This window comes from Diadema antillarum, unplaced genomic scaffold (genome assembly GCF_040938485.1).
Source record: "Diadema antillarum isolate AM-2024a unplaced genomic scaffold, OU_Dant_1.0 seq00000754_RagTag, whole genome shotgun sequence".
Lineage (NCBI taxonomy): Eukaryota > Metazoa > Echinodermata > Echinoidea > Diadematoida > Diadematidae > Diadema > Diadema antillarum.
The window spans coordinates 547669-568100 of record NW_027271647.1 but is presented as its reverse complement, the minus strand read 5'-3'; the positions used below and the strand labels follow the sequence as shown (position 1 = coordinate 568100).

The 20432-nt window shown below is 36.5% G+C and overlaps 1 protein-coding gene across 1 annotated transcript in view; it reads left to right on the top strand.

The window, feature by feature from the left end:
• Positions 1-1679: 1679 nt before the first annotated feature.
• LOC139738565 (glycerol-3-phosphate dehydrogenase, mitochondrial-like) overlaps positions 1680-20432 on the top strand; it is a 38537-nt gene continuing 19784 nt past the window's right edge. The window contains exons 1-5 of the mRNA XM_071649186.1: positions 1680-1766; positions 3897-4028; positions 6958-7129; positions 10147-10271; positions 13736-13833. Of these exons, the coding sequence (XP_071505287.1) occupies positions 3915-4028; positions 6958-7129; positions 10147-10271; positions 13736-13833 (509 nt within the window). The 5' untranslated portion in view covers positions 1680-1766; positions 3897-3914. The remainder of the gene's footprint in view (positions 1767-3896; positions 4029-6957; positions 7130-10146; positions 10272-13735; positions 13834-20432) is intronic.

Genomic DNA, 20432 nt, shown 5'->3' with positions numbered 1-20432 from the left:
CAGAGTATGATTCGTACGCTGTTTTTCCGTATTACAGATTTGAAATAAATTACTATTACGTATCTTGTGATAGATGTTCTAATCAGTCCTTAAAGTTTGAAATGAAATACAGGGGTTTGTTCAATTGATGGCAACAGAGTATTTCCAAAGTGTGATGTTAGAACCTTTCATCCCCGTGGAAACTAAGTTCCAAGCACCCACACCTGGTTCTAACCACAACTATAACCAAAGACCGTGACATCATCACTTTAATACTATCATTGCCAGCTCGATTTAAACATTACAATTGATATTGAGTATAGGATAATTTTATGATAACGGTAACATAGTTGAAATGATGAATATGATGATGCTGAAAGAGATAATAGGAAAAAATTTATAGCGATGTAATCATAATAGTGACGGTGATGATAACGGTGCGATATATAGTCGACAATCCTCACCTGGTTCCAACCACAGCCATAACAAAATACTGTGACAATTATCATTTCGGTAGTCTGTATAAGAATTATTGCTAATTTGATTTAAACATTACAACTGATAATGAGTACAACAATACTATACCGGTAACTCAGCTGAAATGAAGAATATGATGATGATGAAAATGATAACAGGGAGAAAATTATAATGATGGCAAATATGATGAAATAAAATAAAATAAAATGCTTTTTAGTGGATCACTATTTTCCATGATCGAATTTATTTTCCGCTCGCCCACGTAGTATTTGTACAGTGTTCCTCTTTATTATTGTACATATATGTTGTTCTATAATTTGTCTCGTATATTACATGAATCTTTTGCAAGCGTTTGAACAATATCATTTAATGACATGTATACATTGTACTATGTTTTTGATTTTCGTTGATTGGAAATAAACTATGATTGAATTGAATTGAATAATGACATATACTATGATAACAATCCTCAACTGGTTCATATGGCTATTACAAAAGACTGTGACACCATAAATTCAGTATTACCTTACATAAGAATTATTTTTTATTCCATTTTACATTACAATTGAGTATAATGATTATTATAACAGTAAAACAGATGAAAAGATGAAGATAATGATGTCGGTATTGATAAAGGAAGAAAATTATAATGATGGTATATATGATGATGATGATGATGATGATGATGATAATGATGATAATAATAATAATTATTATTGTTACTATTATTACTCATATTATTATTATTATTATTATTATTATTATTATTATTATTATTATTATTATTATGATTATCACAATTATAATTATAATTATAACAATAATGAGGTAGGTCGAATGATGAATAATGATGATTATAATCAGAAAAGTTGCAAAAATTAATTAACTACATTCAGATAATGAAAGTAATGAACATTATGACATAAGTTACTATAAAAAGAAGAATAGTTAATTTGAATTCATTTGTAATCAACATACCGAGAACCGGTACTAGTGATCATCGATAACAAATTAAGCGAATTTTCCGATATAATGTCTAGAACACAGACTAAGTTTATCAAATGTATATCACGTTTTGAAAGGTGTGCCTTCTCATGGCCCATGCACAGTGTGGACGGTGGACCGTAAAAAACAGAAAAACACAGCCTACTAGCTGATCATTCGCTTTCGTCGTGAGTGGCGCTGGACCACTGCAGCTGCGCGGTGCCGCGGTGTTGGTATGGGTCGGTCGGCCGGTGATGTAATAAGACAGCTGATGAGAGTGATGGCCGCCGGTCTCTCCCAGGCCAAATGTATTTTCGACGAACATCGTAAGTAAATATGTAGAAACTAGGTTCTTAAAACACGTATAACTGGTGTATTATAACATTTGCTTCTTTTTTCCGTTCTGATCATTATGTACTATTAAATACGTTGTGTTTAGTATAGCATGTACTTGACAAATATGCAAATTTAGGTGCTGCTGCTGCTGCCAAACACCGGGTTGCGTTGGGTTCGATTAAATCGACCGCTCCAGCCAGGCGATTCCTAACGTTAGTAGACCTATGGTCCATCCGGCGTGGCATGGACTCAATATTCTGCCATTCTGGGGCAACTTTTGCATTTGAATACGGAATGATGCAACGCATACATCTTTGTTCCTCACAGTCTTTATCCTTAAATCAGTTAGTAAATGAGTGTAGGCATTATCTAGAGGATGCGTAAATGGAGATATTCTGTTAATCTCGAGTTGCAGTTCTACTTTCTAGATCATGTTCACATGCCATGCCACTCTGCACTCTGACCACAATACAGTGCGAGACGCGGAAGTTAATGAACGGGACTGTGAAGGGTACCGCCTTGATAGTGTTGCAACACAAGGTTGTTAGAGTAGTTCACGGTCTCAGCAGAAGGCTGAACAATGCTACACTTTGTGAGATGTGTTGTTTACACACACACACACACACACACACACAAAAAAAAAACTAAAAAAAAACAAACAAACCGGGGTAGCTTATACTGGTGTGCATGTCAGTTAACCAAAAAGGGTAAGTACCGGTACTGGGTAGTAAACAGTTCTGGTTGAACTTGAGGTGAGGATTTAGCTTTTAACGTTTTGCGAGATACTCTGAAACCACTCTATCATTATGAGATGTCAAAGAGCATGCAATTGTAAGGGGTATAAAAAGTTTGATGAAAATCGGTTTTGAAATGGCTGAGATATCCCAAAACAAAGTGAAACAAAGAGATCCTAATATTAGTACCGGTAATTAAAGGCGTGGCCTGTCGCCTTTTATTATCACTTTTTTTTAATGTTACTCCGCCACTTGAAAACCAATTTTCATCGAATAAACATTAAATCCTTCTTAAAATTATATGCTCTTTCATATTTCATAAGAGGTTTCTCATTATCTCACTTAGGAATGTTCAAAACATGAATGCCCACCTCAACCAATACTGTGCAGTCCCTTTAAACAAAATAGAAAGCTGTGTGTAACAATGAGTGATTATTTAGCCTAGATAGACTCTAACCGTTGCATCTGAAGTATCACTGCACTGGAGTATTCAACCCAGTTTGTGGCAGGTTGCCTAATTCTGGCAGGGGCACTTTCATTCATCAATAAAACAGCTAATACTAGGATAAATGAACATCATGTGTGCTTAGTCCCACAGTAGAACACAAGCAGGAGTTACTCGCAAGTATTGAGGGAAGTTACACCTAGCACTTGATTGCGCCTTTTCATCAATGAATGAAATGACCCTTGCTGCAAATAGAAATAGGCACCCTGTACAAAGCCTGCTGCTAATGGGATACCGTATTTTACTGTACACTGTAGTAACTAATGGTATCTGTATCAATCGCTGTGGTTGACAGTAGCTACCCGTAGTTGTAGTAGTGTAGACGTCTTGGTAAAAAAGAGAAGTTTCAGCATGTACCGGTATCTAGAATTTCTGGAGCAAATAAAATCTAGTCTAGCACACAGTCACAGATGTACTCTAACTGGGTCAATTTTACACACTCTGTTTCCGTGTTTCTCTCTGCTGGATATGAACTAGGCCTAAGCTGGAATTAATTTTTTGACCTTTTGGATGGAATATGACAACTCTCTTACCTTCTACTATCTATGAACAACTTGAACTGGGGTTGAATACAATACAACATGTTATAGCAAGAAAATGATAATCTCAAAATCGGTCAACTCTCCAGGCCACATTTTTCCTAAACCCAAAAATGCCTGATGATGGGGCGATCTACTTAACAAAGCAAAGTCATGTTGTGCACAGTACCTCGTTGTTCTGCAAATGGAAAGTTAATTGGAACCTGTATGACACTTTGGGATTTTAAGGTACAACATGTACCTATTTTACAGTTCAGAAACATTTCTGCAGGGCTATTCAAGGGTGTCCTGTTTCTATTCTTATTCTGATCTCTTCCTCTTTATTTTGTTCCTCCTCGACAGTGGGTTTAGGGAGTAAGCATGGTGCTTAGCCATCGGTTGAAGCGGCTCTTGGTAGGGGGCGCCCTTCTAGGGGCCGGAGCAGTCACTGCAGGCTATATTGTCTCCCGGAGCAATCAGAAGAAATTGGCCCAGGTAAGGAGTCGCTCTGTCAGTTGAGATGCATTTGAAGAGTTTGAATACAAAATGAGTTAACTCCGTTCATGTTAATTTGAGATATTTGTGATTAATGCTGCTTGACTTATTTTAAAATGTTTAAAAATTGTGCTCAACCCATTTTGCAATTAAACTCTATATACTGGAATAGTGAATACATGTATTTTCGTGCTCGGCTAGGTAAGATGAATTTTGTGTGTTTTTGATTCCACAGTATCAAGACATAAGTGGTGGTACATATAGCAAGCAAAAGTATTTGTGTGCTTTTATTTTTGTGCTACTTTCTGGTCATGAAAATGTCCACTTTAACAATGATTTTACTTTGTGAAAAGACACCTGGAGCCAAACTTCTTGGCTTATGTTTGCAGCTAGAAATTTACTAAGAATTTTCAAAACGTTGTCCACTTCTTGTAACTATACTAGACTGAATAGATGTATGTTTTTATTTACTTTTTTTTTAGAACAAACTGTAGGTAAAGGGCTTCCTGATATTTGCAGTTCACATTGCAACTATGCTCCTAATGCTTCATAATTTTTATGTTAATGTTTATATTTTATATACGTTGCAGACATGTCAGTTACTTTTAATATGTACACACTTGACGACATGAATTTGAATGTAATGCATTTGTACTTATATGTTGTGTATTTTCTCTGTTTGTTTGTATGGTTTTTATGAAGTATTGAGTAAATAAATCCAAATCCAATCCAGTGCTGCATCTGTATGTGGGCAAGTCCAAGATAAGGTCCCCTCAGAAGGCAAAATTTCATCTTTGCTCAATATTGACATGTTTGGTATCATTTTGAAGCTTATGAGTTGAAGTTTTGATTTCCGTGGAGGGAAAAATGATATTATGTAAATCTATGCAAATTTCAAGGGCTTCATTTGCATATTTGTGAAACACAGCGTTACGTATGGGACATTTATAAAAATTCATATTAATTCAAAGGAAAGCAAATAATATTTGATTAATATGTGGACATAAGAAGTTGATCACATAGTTTAACTTGGTATGAAAATTTAGGGATTATGCAAATGATTATGCAAATTAGCTCGTGTCCTATCATGAGATGTCCCATACGTAACAAAATGAGGTCATTTTTTTAGGTTTTTTCTGAAATTGCTAAGGTTATTTTAATGCCCTTTTGGAAAGTTCTAATGTATTGTTTAGAGAAATTAAATACCAGAGAAAAAAGAAAAAAAGTAAAAGAAACATTTTTTTATTAGGCATTGAAATAATGTTACGTATGGGACAAATGCGTTACGTATGGGACATCCTCATACATATTGCATGTGAATGCATGTAGCTAGCTGGGAAGGTCTCTCAGTACACAAATGGTCAATCATCCTGAAGAAAGCATCCCAACATTCTAGCTACTTTTTGAGTTATAGACACTTGAAACAATACATGAACTTGACTGAACAATTTTCAAAAAGGGGGAGGGGAAAATGGCAAAATACACAATGAAAAATCAGCATTAAAGGGATGGTATAGTTTTTTTTGTAGAAGTGGGATTCAGTTTTCAACATTTAATGAGATGATTGGAAACCAATTATATGAATTACTTAAGAGCATAAAATCCTAAGACTAGCAGAATTCAAAGTTTATGTGATGGAGATCCAATTTGAAATGGTTGTGATTATATAGAAAAAAAATAAAAAGTAAAATGATTTTTTTTTTTTAATTGCAAGTGATACACAAATTGTCCTTATTCAGTTTTCAGTAGTAGCCACAACAAAATTTATGGGTATACATACTGAGGTGTGACTCGAATCAATGACCTGACTGCTAGACAGACATCATATATCTACTCGATTACTGGGGTTCCACGCAGCAGGTATTGCTTATTTATTAAACTTAATATTTCTTGTGTCAAGTTGTTTTTTATTGAAACTTAATGGCAAACTGCCCTTCATCAATGGAAGCAAACACTTTAAACTACCAGGTATTCAATTTTTCAGTAGTAACTATCCTGATAAAAATAGGGCATACATACTCAGGTTATTCATGAAAAATATAGAATATGATTGAATGTGATTATGATGGTAAATATCGGGGAATATTGTTCCCTTGTCAATCTGGATCGGTATTTGAGTAATTTCAACGGATTCCACCTCAATAATTATGCAAAAATTTGTTTATGGGTATTTTGTAAAATTATTTTGCAAAATACCCATAAACATGCTTTTCCACACACTAAACGAATGGGAGACAAAGAACATGCATACCCAGGTTGGTCATAAAAATATAAAAATATGATTGAATATGATTATGATGGTGAATATTTGTAGAATATTGTTTCCTTGACAATCTGGATCAGTATTTGAGTAGTTTCAACTGATTCTACTTCAATAATTATGCAAAATACCCGTAAACATGGTTCTTCACACACTAAATGAATGGGGGACAAACTGTCCCATACGTAACTGTCCCATACGTAACACGTCATGTCTGTCTTTAATTAGAACCTGCAATTAGAGCTTTTTGCCTAATGACATGAAACTTACCTGTGATAATCTTGAGTGTTGTGACTTTGATCACAGTGAGTTACAAGTTGTAGAATGATATACTTTCAGAGAGTTTTGAGGTTGAAAAAAATGTTCAAAAAAACAAAATTTTTCTGGTCCCATACGTAACGGCACATATTTTCTCTTCTAGAATATAATTGTCAGGGTCATTTTTCTCAATTTTTTACATGATTATACTTCTCCTTGATATCAATCACCATGATGAAGTTCAATATGATCAGAGGCCATTAACACTATTTTTCAGGTCATAAAAGTCTCTGAATGTCCCATACGTAACGTGCGCGTTATCTTGGACTTGCCCATGTCTAAAGCAGACCTAAGAGAAGTTTGTGACACATTTATTTTTTAATTTTTTTTGGTCAAATCTGTGACTGACAGAATCGCCAAGCCCAAGTGGTGGCGGCAGAGCTACGCAACGTCCACTACATCTCCTCCCTCCCGACGAGGGAACAGCAGGTGCAGTCACTACAGAGCACTCACGAGTACGACGTCCTGGTGATAGGGGGTGGGGCCACGGGGTGTGGAGTAGCCCTTGATGCCGTCAGTAGAGGTGAGTGACTTGATGTGGAATAAAGAGTCTGCACAGACATTATTACCTCCGTCAAGGAAGGAGGGGGTTAAGTGATCATCGCCGTCGGTTTGTCTTGTAGCAAAATCACTCAAAAAGTTGCAAACAGATTTGAGTGAAACTTGCAGGAAAAATTGATGACACAAGGAACAGATGATTCAATTTTGGTAGTGATCTGGGAATTTTTATGGATTTTTGATCTTTTTTGCTGATAGCGTCAGTGTTCTTTGAACCTCAAGCTGCGCGTTTTTGAGGTCTGCATACGTGCTCTAAAGCTTGTGCTCTGCTTTGGCGAGGCACTGCGTAGCTGGAAGCAGATGACGTAAACAAAAGGCGTCTTTATTGGGAAATTGGGCAATTTTCAGCGTGCATAATAATTAATGGGTGCAAATAAACTGTGTGGCGGAGGTCTGCGCTCTACGAGTGCTTTATTCATTGCTTGTAGTGGTGTAGACATTCATCTCAGCAATGGCCCTCGTGAACATTTACTCTCTGTCATGTAGCGAAATGTAGAAAGGGCTCCTCCTATTCACTTGTCAGTCCTTTTTAGAGCTTCCCGCTATTGTTTTTTAATGTATAATATATCTAGTATGCATTTTCTCCTAAAAATTGTAAAAAGTTAAGTTTTTTGCTTTAATTTGATTTTCAGCATTGTTTATAGTATGTGCAATCTATCCCTTTATTCAAAACAGAATATGATCATGTCTCCCAGATTTGGTTTTGTTTGCTTGTTTATTTTCTACTTTGTTTTTGTTTGTTTTTTATTGGGGGGGGGGGGGGTTGTTACTGTGCATGAGTATGTTTTTTGATCTGCAGAAGTTGACAGTCTTGCCTTTTGTAGAACCATTTTATGGGAATAATTACATGTGCTTTGTGCGTCAATGCCTCGGCCATGTAGTTGTATTGTGTGCAAAAGTATTACATTTTCCAGATGTCAGTCCTCGTGTAATGCTAAAGGCACATGGTCCCGATGGTTTAGTCGAATGCGTATACGGGCGCACGGCGCAAGTTTCCTATAGAGACCTACACTATCGACTCCTCTTTAGCGCTTTTAATACGCTTTGACCCATTTCCCCGAGTCCGAAGAAGTCCCATCCACTGAAGTCAGTGGTCCGATCACAGTTTGGCTCATGAGTAGGCTGAGGGGGATGACAGCTTTAGCAAACTTCTTTTGTTACAACATTGTATGTCATGCTAAGAAGCACATACATGTATGCACGCACCCTGGCATTACTAGAGATTGCGTGATGCGCAGAGAAGCCAACGAAGGCAATGTTACCTAGCAACACCTACGCGCTTTACTCTTGATGACAGCTCAACTTCGGCAATCTTCGTATCAATGCTAATGGTGATCGGCAGTATCATCAACAGTGCCCTCTACACTACCAGGACTATGCCCCTTTAAGAGCCTTCCTTTACGTTTAGGTTCTGGCCATGTAGTAATATGAACAGCATTGGATTTGTTTTTGCTTGCCTGGCCCTTCGTTAAACCATTACAAAATTGCAGCCCCCCTGTTAAAATATCAACTGTCTTGGCCTGAAATGGTACTGCAGGTGCTTCTCTTTAAATATTTCTCCTTTTCTTTCATTTGTAATCTTTTTTTGTGGGACAGCCAATTTTCCAGATGTGATAGCTTGACAATCAAATTTGGAAACAAGAGCAAATTAACCATCTATAGATTTAGCATTCCTTTGATGGACGTGTGTGTGTCTATATGTGTGTACTTTTTGCATGTTGATTTGATTGTAATCAGGACAAGCATTTTATTCCTCCTTATATTTTTTTATATACCTCATTTAGATACCATGTGAAATTTCCATGGCTAAGAAGGCCCGGTTATAAAACATATTATTCTTGATAACATTAAAATTCAAGGGTTTAAGAAGATGTGTGCTTTGCACGAAGGAGCAAATAGTCGTGTTTGTCGTTCAGATGTACAGCCATATTTTATAATATCACTGGCCTTGTGGCATGGAATATATATATTTTGTCACGACTTCAAGAATAGAGGCCTTGTTTTTCAAGCTTTTGTGATTTCTACAAGACTGCACATAAAAAGCAGTCACCTTGCATTCAACAGCAGCACAACCTTTGTCAAAACAAGAAGATATAATCCCAGTGCTTGAAGGAGTCATTCAGGGTTTCTTGTTCACAAATGTAGAGCAAGCAACAAACTAAAGTAAAAACCAACTATTACAGGTGAATTTTTGTTTTCACACTCATGGTATCTTAATATCATCTGTATTATCTGAGATAGAAACTACTTTGCAAGTTCCCTTCTACTCATAAATCATTCATGAGATGCACAATATCTAGGATTAATGACTTACAATGTTTAAAGTGAAATTACAGTTCTCTTATGCATGCTGAACTGTTGATTTTTGCTCTAAAATGTACACAGATACAAATGTGGGAAATAATGCTGTAATAACACAATTTCAATTGGGTAACCATGAAGAGGTTCTGTGGAAGTACTAGAATCTCAGAGCTTACATGATGCTGCTGCGGAATTTTCTATGATTGATTATCAGTTTTTTATAATCAACAAATAGGTCTACAACAGCATCCACTGAATTGCATGCAGCTTGTTGGAAAATGTGATTGCTAGAGCCACAATCGATCATCATGCAGCATTTTACCAGCCTACTACTCGATGGGAAGGGCGCTTCCAGAATAAAAGTCCTGTGCTATGATCAAAATGATTTTACACCTTTGATTTCTAAATGCTCCAAAACAACTCAATACTCTGGGAAATCACCTCAGCCAGACCAGTCAGACAGATGCATAATCAAGTTATGCATCTTGAAACCTCTTTTACATTGAGACATACTTGAATGCTAACAAAGGCAAAACTTTGCCATAATTCACATTCTTGTCATTGTATCTCAAGTGTTGCAATTTTTGGCAAAAAAAGACCTTCCCCCCCCCCCCAAGAAAAAAACAAAACAACAACAACAACAAAAAAATCATGCCTGTTTTTCTCTTTTTTTCTGTGCAGGTCTGAAGACAGCACTGGTAGAGAAGTATGACATCTCAAGCGGAACGAGCAGCCGGAGCACCAAGCTCATTCATGGTGGAGTGCGTTATCTCCAGAAGGCCATTCTAGGACTTGACTATGATCAGGTGAGCCTTGACAATAACTGCAACAATGGAGGCTGTGTCTTTGTGTTCTGTGGTGTGACGATACACGACAAGCTCAGTATACATATGTCTTTTTTTTTTGCCTCCGCCACGAAGTGGTGGCGGAGGCATTATGTTTTCAGGTTGTCCGTCTGTCCATCCGTACGTCCGTACGTACGTCTGTCCGCATTTGTTTACGCGATAACTTGAGTAATATTGACTTAAATTTTACCAAACTTGGTCCGAGTATAGAGTATGATGGTGCAATTACTTGATCAGATTTTGGGTGAAATCGGCCAAAGGTCAAAGGTCAAGGTCAAATCATAAAATTGTATTTGTTTACGCAATAACTCAAGACTGGATCGAGCAAATTTCACCAAACTTTGTACAAGGATGATGTATGATGGGACAATTACTTGATTAGTATTTTAGTCAAATCGGACAGAGGTCAAAGGTCAAAGATCAAGGTCAAATCCTAAAATTTATCTGTTTACGTGATAACTCAAAACTGGACGAAGCAGCTTTCACCAAACTTAGTCCAAGGATGATGTATGATGGGGCAATTAGTTGAGTAGATTTTGGTGACATTGGCAAGAGGTCAAAGGTCAAAAGGTCAAGGTCAAATGTTAAAAATGTTGCTATTTCCCCCATATCTATGCAATGCCCAAAGGTATTTTCTTGAAACTTAGTGGAGACATGTACTACTGCGTAAAGATTCTCCAGAGAGAGTTTCATGGTATAAGGTCAAAGTTCAAAAGGTCAAAGGTATAGATGAAAATGTTACAATTTCACTTTTCTCGCAAATGGTTCAATGTATTTTCATGGAACTTGGTACGTACGCATGTACTGACTGGCAGGGATTATCTCTGGAGGGAATCTAGGGGTCATGGGTCAATAGTCAGGGGGTCAAAGGTCAAGATCAACTCCTCAAAATTTTACTATTTCCCTCATATACTAGTATATGCAATTCTTGCATTATTAGTTTTAAAACTTAATACATGTATTACCTAATGGAGATTCTCTGGGGAAATTTCCAGCCAGAAGGTCAAAGGTTAAGGGTCAAAGGCCAGGTTTAAATGCAAAAAAAAACCTATTTTGTACTGTAATTACACTCTTTCTTCATACCTTGAGAATTACTCAATGCCCAAACTTATAAAAGGGTCGGTCAGAAGTCAAGTAAAAATCCTCAATTCCCCAAATATGTGTACAGCTGTACCTGCACTCTTAGACAATTATAGCAAACCCAGTTCAAGGAAAGTGAACATTTAAGATATTTCTGACAAACCTGTCATTTCAATATTTTGCCAATTATGTGAAACTGTCATCACCCATTGTGAAGACATTGTACTATACACCTATTAGGAGAATCGTGCATTATGGGGGAGGCATCAGTCGCCATAGCGACATTTCTAGTTGTTTTTTTTTTTTTTAGTTTTCATTTGTGTTATGATTTTAGATATATTTCAAATGTACGTCAAATATGCCTGCCTTTCTGTCTGGCTGTATGCCAGTATATACATGTACTGTATGTGTATGTACAACTTTTGTATGTACCGGGTATGTGTAATGTATACTGTAAAACAAGGAATGTTTGCGTGCATTCTAATTGTGCAAATTTCACGAGAGCCAAGATTTCGCAAAATTAAAATGCACGCGAAAGTTCTTGTCTACACTATATCCATTGTATGTTAGAGGCAACTCGCAAAAATTTCACGCAGCAAAAAAGGCCAACGGCTCAAATTATCATGTTTTACAGTATGTGTATACATATGAGCGTGTGTATGTATACGTACATATTCTGCTTTTCATACAATGATATTCAGGTATTGGTTATTGCGTGTTGTCATCTTGACTTGTGTACTCGTAAAGCTGTGCAGGGGCGGATCCAGGAATTCTGTAAAGGGGAGGCACCTGTACAATATTAAAGGAGGGGCGCATGCCCCCCTTTTTTCTTTTTATTTCTTTTGTTTTTACACACACACAAAAAAGAGGGGGCGCACGCCCGGTGCGCCCCCCTCAGGATCCACCATTGTTGTGTCATGAAATCTTATATGATGTTCCCTGGAAATGAAATTGAAAGATGAAACCAGGAAATGAATGAATGAATCACTGAAATGTTAAGTAAGTGACTGAATGAATAGATTAGCGATCACAGACAGATGAAAAAAGAAACAAATTTTATGTTCAGTGTAATGTGAAATGATACGTTTACAAATACGTTTTGTTTCTTTGGCTAAAGTCAGTGACTTAGTTCTGTGAATCCATGGTGGTATCAATACAGCTTTACCCGTAGCAATGTTGCTTCATTGATCTAATGTTCATTCTATTTCTACTGGTACTCCTCCTATCAGTAATCAAATGTTGTCACACACTGATTCCATTTCATGTGCTCTCTAATGAATACCCGTAGGGCACACACACACCCACTTGTACCAGGGTAGCACCACTGATGAAAGCCTATGATTCGACCTGTTCAAAATGTGCAAAAAAAATTGTTAAGATACTTTCCCAGGTTTCAAAATTCGCGCTAGCCAAAAGAAGTATGAAATATGCGAAAAATTAATGTACGCAAAAATCTCTGCATTTACAGTATGTCTGAGTTGGTAACATGTATCTAAAGTTACTGTATCTTAAACTCCTTTGGTGGTTGGAAACTAAGGTGTCCTGTACGAATTCTGTGTAGACTTCACATTCTGAGGTGGAACAGGTTAAAGATGGCCCTTCCCTTTTGCATTCCTTCCCAAATAGCACAGAACGTGATATATTCCACCAGAATGACAAGACTATTGTAAATCTTTAACATTTCTGTGATATTTGAAGGTTGTTAGCCATTAAAATTCAAATAATGCACCAAACGCTCACGGTAACGTATTCTGTGTACTAGGCAGTGCTGCATACATTAATCCTCCTGTGGTTGTAATATGATACTTATACTTCGAACAACAGATTTATATGCATGTTAAAGCTGTCAGAAAAGAAGAATTCACTAGCTTCTCTTACTTTGTTATCATTATATCAGTGGCAAATAACAACACACCACTTACATGAACTACATGTACAACTAAGTGCATCACACAGGTCTGTAAAACTAGACTAGTATTTAGATTTGTAATTTTCGCGAAGTTCGCAAAAATTATTCAAATCTTAACGGTCAATTTAACTAAACAAATAAAGACCCTCTTGAGTTCAAAATTTACAGGAGGTTTCCAAATAGTGTTTTCTTCAATACCTAAGTGTTCTCATCAATTTTTCAAAAATTTGCATGCAAAAGGGATTGGCTGTCTTTAGGGCACTGAAATACAGCAAGTCTTTTGTGCATGTGTGTCTGTTTTCTGTGTGTCTGTGTCTTTGTGTCTGTTTGTGTCTCTGCATACCTACTTGTTTGTAACCAGGTCATTTTGCTTGCATCCTGTATGCGCATCTGCCTGTATGAAGTTACCATTTTCCACACCCCTCTTGCTTTGCAGTACAAGTTGGTGAAGGAGGCATTACATGAAAGAGCCAATCTCCTGGACATTGCACCACATTTGTCCTACCCACTGCCCATCATGCTGCCTGTATACAAGTGAGTTTATTTCATATTTCTGCATCTGTCATTTTATTACCATAGTACTGTTCAAGGGAACACAAACCCAAAGAGCAATGTGCATCAAGTAAAAGTAGTAACATTAGTAGAACACATCAGTGAAAGTTTGAGGAAAATCGGACTATCGATGCAAAAGTTATGAATTTTTAAAATTTTGGTGTTGGAACCGATGGATGAGGAGACTACTAGAGGTTATGACGTATGAGTGGACAAAATATAAAGAAAATATTTAAAGGAATTCCACAAAAATTCACTTTTCTAGCAAAATGAGTACTTGACTAGCCGCTCTTACAAAGAAGCAGGGGGAATAAGTGCTACCCCTAACATATGTCAGTATCGAGTTGATGGAATACATAATTTTCATGAAAAAGGAATTTTTATTGAATTCACTTGATACTTTCTCTATATTGTAGTCTACTCATACATCATAACCTCTAGTAGTCTCCTTACCCAGCAGTTTCAACACCAAAACTTTAAAAATTCATAACTTTTGCATCGATTGCCCAATTTTCTTCAAACTTTCACTGATGTGTTCTACTACTGCTTTCACTCAATCCACATTGCTCTTTGGGTTTACGTTCCCTTTAAACAGCATTGGTACTATTATACAGTCAAACCTGTCTATAATAGCGACTGAAAGATCTTCACTGAAAGATCTTCCGCATGAAATTGCTGTCTTATAGACCCTTTATATAGCGGTTACCGGCCTAACGCGGCCAGCGGCCACTTATTTTGCATCCTGTGGGGAATATCTAAGGGCAAGTCCAAGATAACACGCGCGTTACGTATGGGACATTCAGAGACTTTTATGACCTGAAAAATAGTGTTAATGGCTTTTGATCATATCAAACTTTATCATGGTGATTGATATCTAGGAGTAGTATAATCATGCAAAAAATGGAGAAAAATGACCTTCACAATTATATTCTAGAAGAGAAAATATGTGCCGTTACGTATGGGACCAGAAAAATTTTGTTTTTTTGAACATTTTTTTCAACCTCAAAACTCTCTGAAAGTATTTCATTCTACAACTTGTAACTCACTGTGATGAAAGTCACAACACTCAAGATTATCATAGGTAAGTTTCGTGTCATTAGGTAAAAAGCTCTAATTACAGGTTCTAATTAAAGACAGACATGACGTGTTACGTATGGGACAGTTACGTATGGGACAGTTTGTCCCCCATTCATTTAGTGTGTGAAGAACCATGTTTATGGGTATTTTGCATAATTATCGAAGTAAAATCAGTTGAAACTACTCAAATACTGATCCAGATTGTCAAGGAAACAATATTCCCCAAATATTCACCATCCTAATCATATTCAATCATATTTTTATATTTTTATGACCAACCTGAGTATGCATGCCCTTTGTCCCCCATTCGTTTAGTGTGTGGAGAGACACTTACAATGTATGGGTATTTTGCAAAATAATTTTGCAAAATACCCATAAACAAATTTTTGCATAATTATTGAAATGGAATCAGTTGAAACTACTCAAATACTGATCCAGATTGACGAGGGAACAATGTTCCCCAAATATTTACCATCATAATCATATTTAATCATATTCTATATTTTCATGACCAACCTGAGTATGGGGTATGCCCTATTTTTATCAGGATAGTTACTACTGAAAAAATGAATAGTTTAAAGTGTGTACTTCCATTGATGAAGGGCAGTTTGCCATTTCATTTCAATAAAAAACAACTTGACACAAGAAATATTAATTTTTATAAATAAGCAATACCTGCTGCGTGGAACCCCAGTGATCGAGTAGATATATGATGTCTGTCTAGCAGTCAGGACATTGATTCGAGTCACACCTCAGTATGTATACCCATGAATTTTGTCGTGGCTGTTATTGAAACCTGAATAAGGACAATTTGTGTATCACTTGCAATAAAAAAAAAAAATCGTTTTACTTTATATTCTTTTTAAATATTTATATCACAACCATTTCAAATTGGATCTCCATCACTAAACTTTGAATTCCTCTAGTCTTAGGATTGTATGCTCTTTAGTAATTCATATAATTGGTTTCCAATCATCTCATTAAATGTTGAAAACTGAATCCCCATTTCTACAAAAAAACTATACCATCCCTTTAATGCTGTTTTTTCATTGTGTATTTTGCCATTTTCCCCTCCCCCTTTCTGAAAATTGTTCAGTCAAGTACATGTATTGTTTAAAGTGTCTATAACTCAAAAAGTAGCGACAATGTTGGGATGCTTTCTTCAGGATGATTGACCATTTGTGTACTGAGAGACCTTCCCAGCTAGCTACATGCATTCACATGCATTATGTATGAGGATGTCCCATACGTAACGCATTTGTCCCATACGTAACATTATTTCAATGCCTTATAAAAAATATTCCTTTTACTGTTTTTTCTTTTTTCTATGGTATTTAATTTCTCTAAACAATAAATTAGAACTTTCCAAAAGGGCATTAATATAACCTTAGCAATTTCAGAAAAAACCTAAAAAAATGACCTCAATTTGTTACGTATGGGACATCTCATGATAGGACACGAGCTAATTTGCATAATCATTTGCATAATCCCTAAATTTTCATACTAAGTTAAACTATTTGATGAACTTCTTATGTCCACATATTAATCAAATATCATTTGCTTTCCTTTGAATTAATATGAATTTTTATAAATGTCCCATACGTAACGCTGTGTTTCACATTTATGCAAATGAAGCCCTTGAAATTTGTATAAATTTACATAATATAATTTTTTCCTCCATGGAAATCAAAACTTCAACTCATAAGCTTCAAAATGATACCAAACATGTCAATATTGAGCAAAGATGAAATTTTGCCTTCTGAGGGGACCTTATCTTGGACTTGCCCCTAACTGCATGTAACGGCCACAAAAATTTAGCCGAACTGTTAAATCAGCCATGAATACATTGGCTTTTTCGTTCATTGTGTGAATTCTACCAAGTCCTAGCTTAGTTACAATCACACAGACATGATTGACAAATGCAGCTCTTCACCATGAAAAGCCATCTTACCACTAACTTGATTATATAGATCCAGGCTTCAGTAATGCTGCCCTGAATGCATGCTACAAAGGCAAAGATACCTCCTAATGACATCTTAGAATTTTACCAAAATGCTGACTAATTCATGGTTGAAATCCCTCGTAATAAGGACAATAGGATGCTTGTCTGGGTATTGCTTGTTGTTTACGTCAGCTTTGCACATTATCGATCCCCTTGAACTCGCTCATGAACCCATTCATGCAAAACCAGTATGAACCAGTTCCTCAGGCTCGAAATGTTACAGAAGCAGGCTAAAAGAAAATTTGAAATGAAATAAACTTCAAAAAGAAAAAAAAAAAACATCTCCATATTATAGCTGCTCATACAAACATATTATGGCTGCTCATACAAACATATTATAGCTGCTCATACAAACACATTTGCTGTTTTTATTTTTTTTAAAGAGTAACATGCTGTATTCTATGCTATTATACAATGCAAGTGTTGAAATTGAAAGTGGCTACCGACCTGTCTATAGTGGCCACTTTTGTCATTTCCCTTTGGTGGCCACTATAGACAGTACATATATACAATTGTAGAAATAGGAACAGTAATGATACAAGTATAATATCGATTGATTAATTCTTATAAAAAATAAACTATGATGATAATGATACTGCTTCTACTACTACTACTACTACTACTACTACTACTACTACTTCTACTACTACTACTTCTGATACTGATACTACTACTACTACTACTGATAATAATAATAATGATAATGTGATAATTGTAATAGTGATAATAATGGTGGTGGTGATAATCGTGATAGAGATAATGATAATGGTTAGAAGAAGGAGAAAAAGAAGAAAAGAAAAAGAAGAGAGAATGGTAGTGATGATAGTGGTGATAATGGTAATGAGCTGTATGAAATGGATGTCAAATCACTTGATCACTTTAGAGGACTCAGATTTATTCGTCCTGTGAAAGCTTGCTCAGTAGTCGGGGGAAGAAAAATGTGTCCAAACAAAAGCACAGAAACATTCACACACACACACACACACACACACACACACACACACACACACACACACACACACACACACACACACTACTTGCACACACAAAAGCATAGCAGCCATGGGCAGCTTATGAGGCCACATGGTTTGAGGTCAAGAACTAATGGTTTAAACACATGTCTGCCATTTGAATAGCGTAGCATGTCAAGACCAAGTGTTGTGGCATACAAAAATTTAGCGCCTTTTGATGGTCTCCCAATAGGACAGCAAGACATCATATTTCTTACAGTGTATAAAAATATGTTTGTGAATCCACTCTTCCGGGAGCCTAGTGCATAAAACATGAAAAATCTAGAGAAGCACTCCACTCCGCCAAGCAGTTCAGTTACACTACGCACTATTGATCTTGTTCTTGCATAGAGATCAGTGAGATTTCTACCGGTACGTACAGTATGCATGCTGAAAGTCGCCCAATTTCCCAATATAGAAGCCTTTTGTTACGTTGTCAACCTTCAGCCGTGCGGCGCGCCACTTTAGTGTGCGTATGAACACCAAAAAAATGCACAGCTTGAACTCCCAAGTTCATTGACCGTACCTACCAAAATATAAAAAATCCTTCATTAAATCCACAAAAATTCCAGGATCACTACCAAAATTTATTCATCTGCTACTTGTGTCGATCTCAATCTTTTATCCAGATCCGTTTGCTACTTTTTGAGTTATTTTTCGCACGGACAAAGAAACAAACAAACAAACGCTGAAGAAAGCATAACCTCCTTCCTTGGCGGAGGTAAAAAACCTTGCAAGAACTGAAAACTTAGAAGTACAATTCTGCAAAAAAAAAGAAAAAAAAAGGAGAAAACTCTGTTAGAAAGTATCCTGAGCCTTCATCTGATAGTAATCATTTATTGTTTCTTGAATAATTTTGAATAGCAAGATGTGTATGTGTTTGAATGAGACATGGTATAAATGTGTGATTGTAAACAGTAAGCATTTTTTTTTTTTTTTTTTTTTTTTTTGATGGGGTGTGAGGTCAGGGGTTGCAAGTCAAGGATCCAATTGTGTGAATCTCATGGTAGATATAAAGGGTCTTTCTTGATCAGTTATGTCAATTTCTCAAATAAATTGTTATTTTGTAGACTATTTGCATATTATAGTAGTGCTACACTTCTAAGAATCATTATCCCTGATTATTTCATGTTTAAAAACTTCTGTTGGCCAATTTCTTCATCTCTGGGGTCTGAATTTGTGAAAGTTGTTTAGATTTAGACTATGGTTTAAATACAGTTTCTTCTGTGTAAATATGCGTGATAGATTGTATGAAACAAATGCGCTTTGATGCATGTCAAAGGTCCTATTTCACACTTATTTTCATAGTCCATGGACTAAATTTAAACCATGGTCTAAATTCAAACCATGGTATAAATTCAAACCACCTACATGAATTTGGGCCTGAGTGAGTTTGTATCCCAAGTGACTGCTGACAGCATCCCTTCATAATTTGCCGCTCTTCCTGGTTTTCTATCAAGCAGCTTCCAGGCTGGCAGCAGGCCTCGAATTTCGCCAGTTTTAGGGACAGGCAATTTTTGGTTTTAGGGGCACTCTCTCTCAAAATTTTTTAAGGGCAGCAAGGAAAAGTTGCAGTAAGCATGGTAATTTTGAGAGAGGCATTGCTGCAAGTAGATAGGGCATTGCGGCAAATTGCCTTTTGCCTCCCGGGTAATTCGAGGCCTGTGGCAGACCAAGCCAATATACAATTTTTGTACTGTAGGACAGTCGTATGCGTGCTACAATGTCAATTCTTGTGTTGTTGTTTTTATTTGTGTTTTTGTTTTGTTTTTGTTTTTCATTCTTGTTTTTTCCTTTTTACCTGATAAAAAATGTGAAGATAATATCATGGAAAAAGAAGTGAAGAAAACAATGAACGTTGTTACTTTTTTTTTTACACTTTTACTCATTTGCCTCAGATATGTCAGTCAGTTGCATGAATGATCTCGGCTATTTAACATAGTATATGTTAGATATTAATTATACAAATGATGCACAGGATAGAGTGCGTTAGTGAAGGCGTATAGTGCACTCGAGGGTATTTACAATTGTGAAACATGCACGAGGCGAAGCCTCGTGCATGTTGCACTACATTGTAAATACCCGAGAGTGAGCTATACGCCTCCACTAACGCCACGAAATAATCCTGTCTACATCATTTGATTTATAAAATGGGTCGAAAATTCGAAAACTAACAGCATTTTTCAGCGTTTTTCACGTACCTTTGTGGATCACGACGTCCGAAGATGTTCGTCCCAAACATTTACGCACATCGCACTCGGAAATCCCGCCCATACAGTATAAGTATGATGGGGGGTTGGGTTTCCGGACACTTAAGTTCCCGCATGAAAACTTACTTATTTTACGTAGAATATGCACCCTTTACCTTAGAGACTTGATATAGACTCCTCATATAGGCCTACTTAGACAACATACTCTAAAAACGGCGTGAGAATTAACCTGCTAAATCGTTGGATTTGCCCTTCAAAGTGACTCCATGTACGCGTCTGTTC